The 16190-nt window shown below is 42.8% G+C and overlaps 1 protein-coding gene across 1 annotated transcript in view; it reads right to left on the bottom strand.

The window, feature by feature from the left end:
• Positions 1 to 262: 262 nt before the first annotated feature.
• Positions 263 to 16190, bottom strand: part of klf7b (Kruppel-like factor 7b) — a 65518-nt gene continuing 49590 nt past the window's right edge. Inside the window, exons 3-4 of the mRNA XM_034186785.1 lie at positions 8818 to 8941; positions 263 to 653 (exon numbers count right to left, since the gene is read on the bottom strand). Of these exons, the coding sequence (XP_034042676.1) occupies positions 602 to 653; positions 8818 to 8941 (176 nt within the window). The 3' untranslated portion in view covers positions 263 to 601. The remainder of the gene's footprint in view (positions 654 to 8817; positions 8942 to 16190) is intronic.

Below are 16190 nucleotides of genomic sequence, written 5' to 3'. Positions count from 1 at the left end.
TGAGAGCTGCAGCAGCACTCATGGGTGCACCCGGTGTCCATCCGATTGCCGGACACGCGCGGCATTGGTCAGCAGTCTCTCTCCTGCAGATTTGACATTGTTGTTTTCTTCACATACAAGCAGACGGCGGCTGATGATGGCATTTATTTCCAAGTTATGATGCACATCAAAAACAAAAACTGTTGAGTATTGGATTTCAAAAGTACTAAAGGTTGATTATTCGGATATACGGTACGAGACACCGAGCACATAAAAACAAAAAGCTGTGTTTGATCAGAAAAGTGAACGATAAGTGAGATTGGCAGCGTCCAAACCCCCAGAGATGTGCGGCAGCGCCCTCTGGAGTTCACTGTGATGATGCATTCAAAGACGGTTGTGTAATGTGTAGTATTGAAAGAAAAACAACAATCTAGCTACTTCTCCTGTTCTTTCTCTCCGCGATGAGAAAGATGTCCACGCCAGCCTCAGGTAGACACACGCCCCCTGCAGGCGTGGTGGCCTCCGGCTGTCGTTTGGGCGTGGCCCGATTGCCCATCGCGCTCTCTTCTCCTGTCTCTCCTCCTCCCCTTCCTCCTCTCTCCGGCTCTACATGGTTCTCCGCTCAGATGTGCCTCTTCATGTGCAGAGCCAGGTGGTCCGACCGGGAAAAACACCTGCACAGACACAAAAATGCCGTCAAACGCTTCAATACACCAAGACACAAAATGCACAAAATCTTTATTATGAAAGCGCCTGAACATCTTATAAAACAATCACTTTTTAATAGTCTCCCCACAGATCAATAAAAAATGTTTGATATTTTATTACTTTCTTGGGGATGCAGCCATTACAGCAAAAATTAAGTATGTCTAAATAGAATTTGCAATCAAACGATTTACTCAGATTGAAAAGCAGATGGTTTGGGCAAACATTTAACACTGAATTTCAATTCCTCCTTCAAATTCATGCTCATGTTCTTTTAAACATGCGTGGATATGATGATGCAAAAGTAAAAGTCAGGCATACGTAGCTTCACAAGATGTTAAGAACATCAATACTGACCCCAACCTGTACCCCCTGAGCCCAATATGCAACGTCTAAACTGTGGTATAATTGACTTGAGCAATTTTCATCACGCTCCACCAAGTCGTGGTGTCATCGCAGAAACTAGGTTTAAGCGACTTTGCCCCCTTGTGGCCACCTTGTGTCAACCATGTCAAAGTTCTAAGTGAGGTAACCTACTGTACCAAGTTTCAGCTCAATACACAGTTTCTTTGTCAAGATATCACATCTGCAAGATTTTAGAGATGCTGCCCCCTAGTGGCCACAATTAGAATTATGTTCCCAATCTTGCAGAGGGTCTCAGTGAGGGAACTCGTCTCAGTGAGGCGAGTTCCCTCACTCAGACCCACTGCAAGATTGCAAAATGTTGAATTATCCATGCTCTGAACTGTCTGAAGAAAATGAGCTATAAAAGTGATGATTTATATTAAAAATAATCCTTATATTTAGTTTGTCCAGTTACTTAAGTCATCTGAAAATTGAGTGATTGTGCATAAAAATGCCTAATTCCTAAATGGTTTAATTAATTGAACCTTGAATTAAAACTTAAAAACTGGAAGGCATCAAACATTGACCTCCAATGTTTGATGCCTTCCACTGTCCAAATATTTATGGACCCACCTAAGCTGACAGATTTTTGTGAGGTGTTTTGCTTTTAACTTCAAAGTCACCCTTGTGATGTCACAAATTTGTGCACGATAATAAGCTCTGCCTTTTCATGAGAACGTGCAGAAGAAATGAGATTCCAGGAACGGAGAGTTTGAGCTGCTTCCTGATAGGTGGAGCCGAGTTCTGGTGTTTTACTTTGTGACGTCACAGTGGTTACTGTGGACACTTGTATCTGTCCATCAGTCGTCTCAGACATCCACAGCACGGCTGCTCATCTGCAAGAGTTTTGCAGGAATTCATTGGAGGTGCACGGTGAGTGTGCACAGTGAGCGTGCACGGCTGTGTCGTCTCTTGTCAGCCCATTTAACTCCACGGTGACGGCGCCGTGCGACGAGTCATAAATTCAGCTGCTGCATAAGAACTGTCGTGATTACAGATGTGTGACGACACACACACACAATAAAACCACAAATGTTCTGATGAAACCACAGCTGGGATCGAAGCGCCGCCACGATAAAACCACAGCCACTGGTGCCTCACAGCAAGAAGGTCGTGGGATCAGTTCTCGTCCTTTCTGTGTGGAGTTTGCATGTTGTCTGTGTGTTGTTTCCTCCAGTTTTCTCCCACAATCAAATACATGCTTATTTAGGATCTGCTCCTTTCTCTGCCCCTGACCAAGGCAGCGCCTCTACATCTGGAGTTGGTTGGTCCCCAGCACCGCTGTTGCAGACCGAACAGTCCCCTCTAAAAATCGGTCCGCCCTGCCTTCACCGCGCATGCGCCATTGGTCGCGGTTCACTGATTATCACCTAGTTTCTGCTCCAGACTGCCTCCAGTCATCATCTGTCTCAGCGACACAGATATCTGAAGCTTTTCTACAACATTCATTTCCACATAAATTCAGTTTATTTCATCATAAAAGATGCAGGAAGCGATCAGAGCGCCGCGGATACATGAGCTGCTAGCTGATGTGGTCACTGTGTGTCAGTCATTTCTCCAATGACTGACACAAACCTTGTTTCTGCTTAAAACTGACATTAGAATAATTTAAGAGCTTTTACTTTGTCATCTGATGGTTAATAATCACATTAATTCATTTGATCGCTTTGGGTGAAGAGACACCATCTCAGATGTGCTGCTGAGTTCTGAAATGACCGACCATATCTCATGACCCCTGGCAAAAATTATGGAATCACCGGCCTCGGAGGATGTTCATTCAGCTGTTTAATTTTGTAGAAAAAAGCAGATCACAGACATGACACAAAACTAAAGTCATTTCAAATGGCAACTTTCTGGCTTTAAGAAACACTATAAGAAATCAAGAAAAAAAAATTGTGGCAGTCAGTAACGGTTACTTTTTTAGACCAAGCAGAGGGAAAAAATATGGAATCACTCAATTCTGAGGAAAAAATTATGGAATCATGAAAAACAAAAGAACACTCCAACACATCACTAGTATTTTGTTGCATCACCTCTGGCTTTTATAACAGCTTGCAGTCTCTGAGGCATGGACTTAATGAGTGACTAACAGTACTCTTCATCAATCTGGCTCCAACTTTCTCTGATTGCTGTTGCCAGATCAGCTTTGCAGGTTGGAGCCTTGTCATGGACCATTTTCTTCAACTTCCAAAGATTTTCAATTGGATTAAGATCCGGACTATTTGCAGGCCATGACACTGACCCTATGTGCCTTTTTGCAAGGAATGTTTTCACAGTTTTTGCTCTATGGCAAGATGCATTATCATCTTGAAAAATGATTTCATCATCCCCAAACATTCTTTCAATTGATGGGATAAGAAAAGTGTCCAAAATATCAATGTAAACTTGTGCATTTATTGATGATGTAATGACAGCCATCTCCCCAGTGCCTTTACCTGACATGCAGCTCCATATCATCAATGACTGTGGAAATTTACATGTTCTCTTCAGGCAGTCATCTTTATAAATCTCACTGGAACTGCACCAAACAAAAGTTCCAGCATCATCACCTTGCCCAATGCAGATTCGAGATTCATCACTGAATATGACTTTCATCCAGTCATCCACAGTCCACGATTGCTTTTCCTTAGCCCATTGTAACCTTGTTTTTTCTGTTTAGGTGTTAATGATGGTTTTCGTTTAGCTTTTCTGTATGTAAATCCCATTACATCCCATCCCCTTAGTTTTGGGGATGAAAATTTACAGGGTGATTCCATAATTTTTTCCTCAGAATTGAGTGATTCCATAATTTTTTTCCCTCTGCTTGGTCTAAAAAAGTAACCGTTACTGACTGCCACAATTTTTTTTTCCTGATTTCTTATAGTGTTTCTTAAAGCCAGAAAGTTGCCATTTGAAATGACTTTAGTTTTGTGTCATGTCTGTGATCTGCTTTTTTTCTACAAAATTAAACAACTGAATGAAAATCCTCCGAGGCCACTGATTCCATAATTTTTGCCAGGGGTGTGTGTATATATATATGACAGTAAAGGCTGCATTATATATTATAATATATATTAAGCACTGCCAGAATAAAACCACAGCCAGGATATAAGCACCACCTCCAGGCCTGCAGAGGGCAGTAAAAAGAGGCACAAACAAATTCACCTTTGGTTGTAACAAATGAATGAAAAGAATCCAAATAATCCAAGCAGATACTGGGGTCGAGGAACCCCAAAAATCACTAACAGCAGCCCCAACAGGCCAGAGGCACTACGGTGTACCCAGTCCAACCAGCAAGGGGCGCCAAAGACAACAGACAGGGGCAGATGCAGTGCTCCGCCCCCACCTGAGAATTTGGAGAGAAAAAGACACACCCACTTCCTGCAGAAAAGAAGGACCTACCAGTCAGGGTTTAATGAAGGAAACACTGACCACGCAGACACTAAACGCACGCAGAGTGATTACGACTGAAAAGTTATTTTTTTAGTTGTCGTTTGCATCATGCAACAAAACGTCCTGAAACTTCAAACTTAAACCTGATCCGTCTGTGGACTTTCCTTTGGTTCAGAATTATTTACAGATTGTGCCGGTTTGTTGCTTGAAGTTCCTCAGTGTCCAAATGATTGAAGTTGCTGCGGTGTGGTGCCAAAGCGGTATGGCTGCCTCAAAGAAAGAAGGTTGTGGGTTTGAACCCCACCTGGGCCTTCGTCCTGTGTGGACGTGTTGTCCGTGTGTTGTCTGACACACAGCTCTAATCTGTCCATCAACAGACCGCTGACCTGCTCACCGCCTGTGGCACAGTAGGAGAGGTGACCAGCTCCGCCCCCATGACCTTCCACAGGAACAGAGGGATTATCCGGGTCCAGGCTCACCTCTGGACCTGTGTTCGACTCACAACCCAATCAGATGGCTGTGCGGTACTTACAGTTTACCTGGACCAGCCCGTCTGTGCGGACAGATGGCCGCATTACCGCGTGTGTGTGTGTGGCCGGGGGGGGTGGAGCTGCCAGGCCAGCTGGTGCCTCCCTCTCTTCCATCTTCTCCTCTAAACTCTCCCTTTTCTTCTCCACTTTTTTGTTCTCCTCCTCAGGGGGTCTCTGCCTGATGAGTCGGGATTAATCGCCGTACGGAACAGTTTAACGCAAACGTCTCCATGCCCGTCACTTTTCCATTGTCATGGAAACAAGCTGTGAGCTCTGCCCAGCACATACGTTTTACTGAAAATATGGATTTGCATCCTGAAGTCTGCTGCAAGTCGGGACTTATTTACTAAAATCAATTTCTATAATTTTGCAAAGCAAAGAAAGGCAAAAAAAAAAAAGAGGGGGCAAAATGATGTCTGGACTAATGTCTCAGCATGAATGAACCAGGGGCAGACCTAGGTTTAGGTGTGGGGGGGGCATGGCTCCCCCTGGAGGAAAGACCAAACGAATTCTGACAAGTCTGGAAAGCTAAATATGGATTCTCTTGTCGTCAGTTTCATTATGCAAATGTTTTATTTTAAATACTGGAAATTTTTAATTCTACATACGGCAGATTTCATCAACCAGCCTTCGTTTAGGCACGACCTTTTCCTACTTTAAGTTCACCAGTTGGCATGAAATGACCCAGGGCTGGAAGTAGGTGAAGGTGAAGGTGGGTGGGGGGGTGGGGGTTCTGGAGGCATGGATCATCCCAAGGGAAAACAAAAACCAACCAAAACAAAAATATTGCATTTTTTTATTTTATTTAAACCCTGACAACCTTATAATTCAGCACAGTTCATCAACCAGCCCTTGATTTGGCAAGAACGTCCCCAGATTTTAGTGCACCTTTGGTCAGTGGTTCAGGGTGGGGTTACAACCCCCCTCTAGAGCCGCCACTGCATGACTCAGCTTCAGGAATATCAGTGTTCACAGGAGATGTGAAAAATGGTGAATAGAGCACCATCGTTAAATGGTGCAGAACACGCCGAACATAAATCCAAGGGTGGGGGTGGGGGGTGAGTCTGAGCCACGATGGCCTCAGAAAAATACTGTACGAGACTGTAAGTGAGCAGTTTTTATTTTATTTTTAAGACAATCGTTTAGAGCACAAATGAGGGTTTCGTGACACATCTGACTTTCTGTTCGATCCCCACAGTGTGTTAATAGCCCCCCCCCGAGCTCACAGGCTGGAGGGTTCTGTAGGGTTTACGACTAAAACCCAAACTAGAGGGAACCCACGACAGCTAATTACCCCATCTCTGGGGCGCGCGCGCACACACACACACACACACACGCGCACACACACAGAAAACAATGTCCGTCAAGGCCGAGCGATAAAAATAACCACAAGAAGGGATTTCAGGAGAATAAGCACGAGCTTTAACAGTCCTCAGGGCTGATATTTTATCTTTATTTAACCAGGAAAGTCCCACTGAGATTAAAAACCTCTTTGTAAGGGAGTCCTGGCCAAGAGGCAGCAACAGTTACACAACAATTAGAACTAAATTCACACCATTAAAATAACGTACGATTAAGAAAAACATAATTCAAAGACGTCCTCTCGAGTGCTCTCAGTCTGGACTTAAAAAGTGCTCAGTGAAATATGTTTATTTCCAGTCTTTTGCGACATGTTTCACATAGATGGAGGTGAGCAAACAAAAGCCCGTTTTCCCAGTTCTGAGTTCTGTGCAGACAAATAGACGTGACCATTTGAACGCAAAGAGTAAGAGTCAATATTTCTACGTGGGATCAAATTACAGATCTAAGAAGGCAGCAGCCAAAACAAGGCCTTATCAATAAAAGTACACCAATGTCCCAACCGCCTGGTGGACAAAGAAGGACGTCCCACTCGAGAATACAGGTCACAGTGATGGGCCGAGACTTTACAGTTAGTAACAAACCTCAGAAGTATCAGCATCAATCTTTTTAAGACACTGATCTGAGGAGTTCACATACAACAAATCCACATCATCTAACAAAGATAAAAATGTTGCTGTGACAAGCTGCTTTTTCACGTCAACAGAAAAAACAAATTTATTTAGAAAGAAAAAGCCCTATTTGACTGTCTATATGTGGCTTGAAGGTGAGGGAGTCATCAAGCAAGACACCGAGGTATTTGTACGTGTGAACCACCTCAATGACATTTCCCTCAAGAGTGGACACCGTAGGGGCAGAGTGGACACCGTAGGGGTACATTGAGGCACCTTCTTGGTGTTTGCAAACATTAATTTGGTCTTTTCAGCACTGAGCACCAGTTTCGCTGCAGAGGTGTGTGCTGGACCACATTAAAAGCTTTCTGTAGAGATTCAACAGCTTTAGCAAGGGTGAATCCAGAACAGTAAATAATTGTGTCATCAGCATAAAAATACATATTAGCATCTGACACATTTTGTGCTAAGTCATTAATGTACATAATGAACAAGAGGGGGCCCAGTATTGAACCCTGTGGCACTCCATTGTGGACACTCATAAATTCAGAACACAGACCATCACTCTTAATACACCGAGTCCTGTCACTCAAATAATTTGTGGACCAGGAAACTACATGTTCCGACAGTCCGAAACAAAGAAGCCTAAGCTTTAAAACAACATGGTCCACGGTGTCAAAGCCTTTGATAAACCAATAAAAAGTGACGCACAGTACTGCTTTACCAATATAAGACTGCGGCCACATTCAGAGTGGGCTGGCAAGCTGGACAGGTTTTTTGAGCTGGATTGCCAACCCCAGTCTGATGGGGGACTTGCTGGTGCAGGGGCAGCTCTAACAGTCAGCCGTGTGTGGAGTGCACCACAAGGTGCTCATTTCTGAAGGCAAAGTGTAGTTCGAGCTGTTGGTGGTGAAGAAAGATCTGGAAATGAACCAAAAAATAAAATAATAAAAATTCATATTATGGGCGAAGGGCACAATAGAGACTGTGAAAGTGAACCTGCATTATCCTTAAAAGCTGAGGAAGTTCTTGACTAAAAAGTTAAACTGTGTCAGTTATATGGAATGGTTTGGAGAAATGCCTTCAAACTCATCGAGTCATGAGGCTAAAATCTCTAATGCTGGAGTATTTGTTTGTTCCTCAACTCCTCCCAGGTCCTTTGGCTGTTTTCACCCCAACATGTTATATGGATGACAATGGACCCAAGTCCTGCCCTTCAAGGTCAATCATTTGGGTCATGGTCATGTCTGTCTGTGTACTCCTCCTTTGGCTAACATCTAACAAATCTGGTATCTGGTGAAGATCAACCCTGGCATGGATCTTACAGGATTCTTTTATGGAAAGTTGATTTTTAACCTGGTGACTGTGAAAGTGTCACAGCAAGATCAAGTAAAGGATGGATGGAGGAGGGGAGGTGGGTTTAAGACCAGAGCATATTTGGTTCAAATCCCCATGAAGCCGGAATACCACTAAAGGTCCTTGATCCAGGTCTGCCTTAATGTCCAGGTTCTTCTCTGTGTGCAGTGAAACACCTTGCAAAGCAGCACGCTAAAATAAATCCGTGTGTGAGTGAATGTGTGAATATGAGGCATCTTTGTAAAGCTTCAGATGGAAAAGCTCAATAGAAATTCAGTCCATTGACCAGGAAGTCAAAAGAATTGATCATGATTTCATTCATGAAACATCAACTGGTTTCTCTCTTTCATGATCACAATAAACTCTGTTTAGCATTATGCATTTTGGGATGTCGGTCAAACAAACAAACAAATAAATAAATAAATACAAACGGTGAAGAAGTCACTGTGGTTACCAGGACATGAGGGTCACTGCCCTGACGGAGGTGAGATGGGTCTTACCTGTCGCAGTGGTTGCACTTGAACGGCTTGGCTCCGGTGTGTTTGCGGTAGTGTCGCGTCAACTCGTCGCTGCGTGCAAAACGCCACTCGCAGCCCTCCCATGAGCACTTGTAGGGCTTCTCACCTACCGGACAGACCAGACAGAGGGAGCCACAGGTCATAACCAGCATCGTCATGTCTAAGCCACACCCTCTAACAGCCCCGCCCACTTTCTTCTTCAGCTGTGCTTGTAGATAAATCAGAGATTCTGCACGTTTCTTTGTGGACTTCTCAAAAAGTGAGGATGGGATTTGGAGATTCTGCTCTTTTTTGTCTGTCTGTTAATGTGTCATCAGTCTTAATTGTATTTTGGTTACAAAATGTTTGACCACAGTTCAGTTTTCAGATATCTGAGTGTTCACCTGGATTTGTTCAACATCATCTATGTCAATCTTTGCAGTCGAGTTGAACGTTGCTGAAATTTTGACAGGTGAGTTTGTGTCAACGACCAATCACAAAGCGCCCTTCTACTGCTGATGTCTGAGGCGACAAGAAAACGAGATTGATAAAAAAATAGAAATAAAAAGGTGCCATACGGACAGGTCACAAGTAATGAGCAGAAACAGCTCCAGAAACAGATTTACGCAGCTTGCAGTCACAATGAAGACATTACTGATGCTTTGTTTTACCGCTAGATTGAAATTCTAACTGAACTAGCCCACTAAGTGCAACGGCTTTCTGCGAGCTTGACTAGTTTCCGTCTGTAATGGTGCTTTGGACTCTATGGCTTCATTATGAAGCCATTAACACCAATCAATCACAAATATTTTGCTGATCAATATATGCTGTAGATCATCCATCTAGACTTCTTGGTTGTTGAGATACACAAAAAGGGTGTTGGCTTTTTTTGTACCATGTTTTCCTTGACCCTTGACAAAACTACTCCAAACTCTAATCACCTGGAGATATCTAGCCAAGTAATATTTCCACCAAGTTTGAAAGAAATCTGTTCAGCTGTTTTTGAGATAACGTGTCCACGTCTTTCCAGAATTGTGAGGACAGCCAGACTAAATGCATTCCACAGCTCAAAACCCCAACTTAAGTCTAACCCTGTCCCCAAAAACCAAGTCTGAACCTTCAAACAGCCCTTTGACGTTCATCAAGATGTGAGGACCAGCCAACCTGTCCTCACAATGATGATTTAAAACCAAAATCTGTTCACGCATCTACACTAAAATACACACACACACACGAGTAAAGTAGATCTGGGGTTCCTCAGGGATGTATCCTGGCTCCCTCGGTTCAATGCTTGCATGGACTGTGTGCTGGATAAGGCCACAGAGACCACGGGTTTGGGTGCTCCACTGACCTCCAAACAGTGGATCTCCTAAAAGTGGCACTAGTACTGAGGGATCAAGACCAAGATCCTGGCCCCGGCTGTCAGAAGTGTATCTGTATGTGTCGGAAGTGATGAACCTGTAACGACATTCACTTCATGTCTAGGTCTTCGGAATTAAGATCAAGAGACATAAATAGTAAACGGACTGCATTTATATAGCACTTTTCCATCTGCATCAAATGCTCAAAGCGCTTTACAATAATGCCTCACATTCACACCAATGTCAGGCTGCTACCATGCAAGGTGCCCACTACACACCGGGAGCAACAAGGGGATTAAGGACCTTGCCCAAGGGCCCTTAGTGATTTTCCAGTCAGGCTGGGATGTGAACCAAGGATCCTCTGGTCTCAAGCCCAACACTTAACCACTAGACCATCACCTCCCCTCATCAGACATGTGGGAAGACCTTACGTAGCCACGAGGTCTCTGGACAGAGGTGCATGATCTTTGCAGGAGAATGAAGGTCCACGTCTTCCAGTCTTACTACATCGTTGTGATTCACTGACCCGAGGAGGGAACTGGATGTCTGTCTCCAGAGAGTTCTTGGGTACGGCTGGAATGACTGTGTAAAACCTCAGAGTATGGTTCCTGACCTGTGATTTACAGAAGCTCACCTCACAGCGGTTCATGAATATTAATCAGTTCATCACTCGTTAACAGAATAAGATTCTGATCAATACGCCGGCTGTGAGAGCAGAAAAACTGAGTCCAGCTAAATCGTTTGTAAAATCCCTCAGATTAACGGCAGCTTCTCCCCGAGGTGTTCAGCTCTTAAAAACAGGAATAGATGCACATTAAAATGGCCACACAAAACAGGAAATATTTTGGGTTCATACGATATGAAGTCAAAGTAAATGTACGAATCACTGCAGGATTCTTTTTTTTTTTTTTTTTTAATTTTCCGTCCCAACTTTTTCTGACTTGAAGTTGAAACTTAGGACAGTGGAAACCTGACAACTGGAAGATGCACGAGTGTGCGCGCGTGCACAGACACACACACCGGGGCGAGACACCCAGACGAATTTTAACTCAACATCCATTTCAATGAGCCAATACAGTCAATTAGGTGTAAATGAAGCCTTTCAGGACGCTGCCATGTTAATTCATAATCCAAAAATCGACCCTGAAATTAATCTGGTTTTCTTCCTCCACTGCAGAGTTGGGGGGGTGGGGGTGGGGGGATGTATAAATGAAGTCTCACCAAATGGGAGGAGAGAGACGGTCTATTGTTCTGGCCGATAGTTATCTGTGCACCATAAAACGCCTTCTAGCTCGTGTGTGTGTGTGTGTGTGTGTGGGGAGACTGTTAATGCATGTAAAGGGACTGAAATTAATTAATTTCACTCCTTTGTACATTTCAATTTATAAAATTACAGTATTTGATGAATGGTTTAATCTTCCTCTATTCCAGGTAGAAGTATTTGATTGAAAAGTGCAAAAGTATTATCATCAAAATATAATTAAAGTAGCAAAAACATAATTACCCATTAAACAGAATGGCCCACGTCAGAATAATATATTTTATTTCACTGGAATATAATTATAGATGTCTTAATGTACTCATCATCACTTTCATGACAACTAATTATTAATTTAGTAGCACAATTTTGTAGTCGCTAATTTTAATTTACAGTAAGGTGAATATAGGCAAGATTTTGGAAAAACGTTTTTATAATTTTGACTTTGTACAGGGTAGAATGGCACGGAGAAGGATCTTCTGACAATAAAACATCAAATCAAGGCTAGCGTCTCCCATGTGCCTTCTGACAAGCTGTGTCTTCTTTTAAAGAAAACCTCTGTTCCACTTCACCAAAAATGTAATTTTAAATAACACAAACAATTGAGTGTCATCTGCATAGACGTGTTAGCGGATTCTTTACGAGCTAAATTGGAGGTATGCAAATAGAAAATAACAGTGGGCTAAGAACAGAACCTTGAAGAACACCATAACTTATAGGCGAATCCGATTTATCCTTGCCGATTCCATTAATATGAAACTAAATCCTGATTAAAAACACTGTTCAAGAAGTGGACACAACTGTTACACAATCACATAACATAATGTATGTCTGAACAACAACAACCACTCAACTTTGAAAAGAGGGCGCTATTGTAGCTGTAAAAAACATAACATGAAGGATATATATCATCTTTGTTTTTGTGTGGGCTCAAAGGGGACGGAGTTAAATAAAAATAAAAATATATTTTGGAGTTTTTAAAAGGGTCAATGCAGAAAATTAAGGTATAAAATCAAATAGAGACAAGAAGCTAATGTGTTTTATCATTTTGAAGACATTTGCACAAAAATAAAAACTCACCAGAGCTAAAATGAATAATAAAAGTAAAATAAGAGCAGAACTTTAAAAAAGTAAAAAAAAAAAAAGCCTGGGTGGTAGCTATAATTTAGGTCTTAACAGCTTTAATTGGGAGTAACAGCGCTGCAGTCGGTTAACCAGATGTCACAAAGCAAACAGAATTCTTTATACGATAGACAAAGACAAAACAATGCCAAGTGTAATTAACGTTCGTTTTATTGTGAAGTCTTCAGCAGTATATCATGGGACCAGGGACACGTGTGACAGGAAACATGTTTTCAGTTTACGATGGACAAACCAAAGGCATTAAAAATTAATGGTCAAACCTTAAGGAAAACAGTTTCACCGCTTTAACTGCAGAATTATGAGCCTCCGGCGCCGCGGCCAAACCGCATGCATTAAAAACAAAAACCTCGTTTTCAGAAACACGTTTCAGAGCCTGTTCATCTCCTGATTCTCAGGAGCAGAAAACTTGCAAATTTTGATTCATTTCAAGGTAATTTACTCTCCTGACGAGTTGCTTGGATTCACTCCAGGAGGCAAAGTAGTTGCTTGAGGAATATGCATAATTATAAAAGTCGGCTGGAAAATCATCTATCAGTCTTATGTTGCAGACATCAAGGCGTTACTTAACTTCTTGTCTGCTGCACTGTCAAAATACAGGCTGGCGCCGCGCCTCAAAGGTGAAAAAGAAGTCAGCAGGTTACAGAACTACCTCTTATCAGCCTCCTTTTCTCTGGAAAAACACGCCTGCCAAGTCCTATAGGCCAGTTCAGACTGGCCATGGAATTCTTTCTTGACCCAGACTCAAGCCGGATCATTTTCTAGCCAGATAATGTTCACACCAGTCTTCCAAATCCGGCTTATCCTACACACGTGTCCAAACTCAATCCGGCTCAAGCTGAAAGAGACATGTCTGGACGTGTGTGTGCATGAGTGAGACCCGTGCCCTCGTGGTTCTGGACATGAGGGCACGGGTGAGTAGGACACATTGAAGGGAATACAACCTGTGGATTTTCTTGGTGAGAATGTGCCGCAGAGAAAGAAGGCTCTTTGCGGTCCTCACCGTTGCAGTCGCAGTGAACATCGCTACAGTGAAGAGGACGTTGTGTGCAAACAAAGGTTTGTCTCGCCACCTGCACTCGGACCTTGGCAAATCCCACTAAAATCCAGCTGCACCTCTGAGAGGTGGGTTAAGCTGGACAGATAATCTGTCTTAAAACCAAACTGATTTGGGGGGAGATGACAAAAAAAAAAAAAAAAAAAAGTCTGCCAACCTCAGTCTGAATGAGACCATAAATCATAAATCCAGACTCCAAACTCTTCTCTTTAACCACTCTGTATTCACAGCCCATGTTTATTGAGCTGTTATGTCCATGACCTGCCACCTGTTGACCCTGAGACAGAGATTCACACATATGCTGATGACACTGTAATGTATCTACACAACATCATCATCTCCAAAACCCCATTTAAACCAGTGCAGTGGTCCATTTTACCAAACTAAGAAATATAAACCAATAAAGTGCCAACAGCCTTCAACAAGGTCCGACTCCTCTGCCATCCGCCATTGTTGGATTCTGCTCACGTTATGTTCATCTGGAACCAAAGAATGTCCCTGGAGTCACATGTGATTGACCCTCAGAGGAATTCCAATGAACCCACAGACAGACATTCATAAAGAGTTTTCTGCATTAGCACGCTGCACCACATGAACTGAAGATACGGCTCCAAGAAACCACAATCCGGAGACAGACTGTGGTTATAACTGAGGACTGCTGGAATCAAGAATAAAGGGAATTTGTACAATGCTGATCCATCTCAAGAGATCAAAGTGTTTTACAATACCCCCCCCCCCAACACACACACACACACACACACACACACACACACACACACACACACACACACACACACACACACACACACACACACACACACACAAGGAGCAATTTGGGGATTAAAGACTTTGGTCAAGGACACTTGAGCATCAATGTGTCCTTGGGAACGACACCAAACCCCTAAAACAGCTCAACCTCAGAGCACATTTGCCTCTGTGTCGCCACACAAATGTAGAATAATGAAGCAGTGACAGAGGTTTGTCACCTTACAATGTTAAAGGTGACAAAAATTTACTGAATTTTCTCCCAGAAAGGTTTTAACAAATTCTGGGAAAACTGGTTTGCCTATTGTGTTTTCCAACTTTGAAAAAGCTGAGGCGTACACACTGTAAAAATTCCAAGGAATATAGATGGATAATGGTAATCCATCCCCTCCTGGTTGTTACCCCGATAACTCAAAAACAATAAATGCCATCATCTCATACGTCACCACATTAAAATGGCACATAATGAGGAAAAAGTGAGTAAAATGTGGTGACATTTGATGGGCCAGATTACCACAAAAAGTAATTTTGTTTTTATGTAATGTATTGTATAGCTGTCTGCCACCTGCTGGACATGTGTGAGTAGCTACAGCAAATAATCTTATTGCATGCAAGACAGAAATTAGGAGCAGGTGCAGTTGTTTGATTTCCAAAGCCAAGCTCTGATGGCGACCAAAACTCAGCCTGCTGACACAAATCCATCAAAGACATGTCTGTGAAATCAACCTTCCTGGTCAGAATATCTAAATAGAATCCTTCGGCGACACTTTTCTCCTCACAGCAAGAAGATCTGAGGGTTCGATTCCGCCAGTGCTCGGCTCCTTTCTCCGCCTATCTGTGTGGATTTCCTTTCATGTTAGGTTCACGGGCCCATCACTGCCCTGGACTCAGCCCCGGGATGCTGGACTGTGGCTGCCTGCTGCCCCTAGTGGTTGGATTTTGTCTGACTATAAGTAGGATCAGATGCAGAGAACAAATTTAGATGCAGCTTGTTGCTAATGAAACTAAAAGGCTGTTCTTTAAAAATGTAATTTTCTGAGAATATCTGCATTGTTCTCTGCAATAAGTTATTGATCACAGGATGATTGACAGATTGCTCTCATCACCTTAAATGGTTTTCTTGAACAATCATGCGAGAATCCGAGCAGTGCTGAGGTGATGCAACGGCGAGTAAAACGTGGCGTGTTATAAGAAATTCTGACTGTGAATGATGTGCTGGCTGCTTCCCAGCCCACAGAGTCTGGACATCTTTGATCCAAGTCAACTTTCATCCACAGGCACAATGAGACTTCAGGATGATGCGATTGTTCTGAATTCCAAGTCACAAGCTGCAACCCAGGATTTACACATTTAAAGTCCAACCTCAAATATCCTGATTTCCACAGTTCCAGCTTCTGAGGCTTTCACTCCAGCAGAGTTTTTTCCATCAAAGAAATTCCGCTTTATCTTCCCATGGCTACAATTATAAATAAATAAATACATATATTTTGAAAGGATTCACACCCAGTTTATTTATTTATTTTTTTATAATTGAGACTCCAATTATTGTCATGTGTTTTTCTGGGGTTGCTACATCAGATCGAAAAGAAATCTGTATTGGGATTTAGCACAGATTTTACACTGGATGCTTTTACTGACACAACACCAGCTTCCACTGAGAAACACACGCAGCTCCTCATCTTCCCAAGAAGTCTTCCAGCTGAGTCCTAATCAGAGATCTGACGGCATCAGGTGCACAACAAGCGGCACGCCTGCACACTCGGGACTCGGATTAAGGATTATTTCTTTAATATTG

This window comes from Thalassophryne amazonica, chromosome 14 (genome assembly GCF_902500255.1).
Source record: "Thalassophryne amazonica chromosome 14, fThaAma1.1, whole genome shotgun sequence".
NCBI lineage: Eukaryota > Metazoa > Chordata > Actinopteri > Batrachoidiformes > Batrachoididae > Thalassophryne > Thalassophryne amazonica.
Note: the sequence above shows the minus strand (reverse complement) of the source record. Positions and strands in the feature narration are given on the sequence as shown.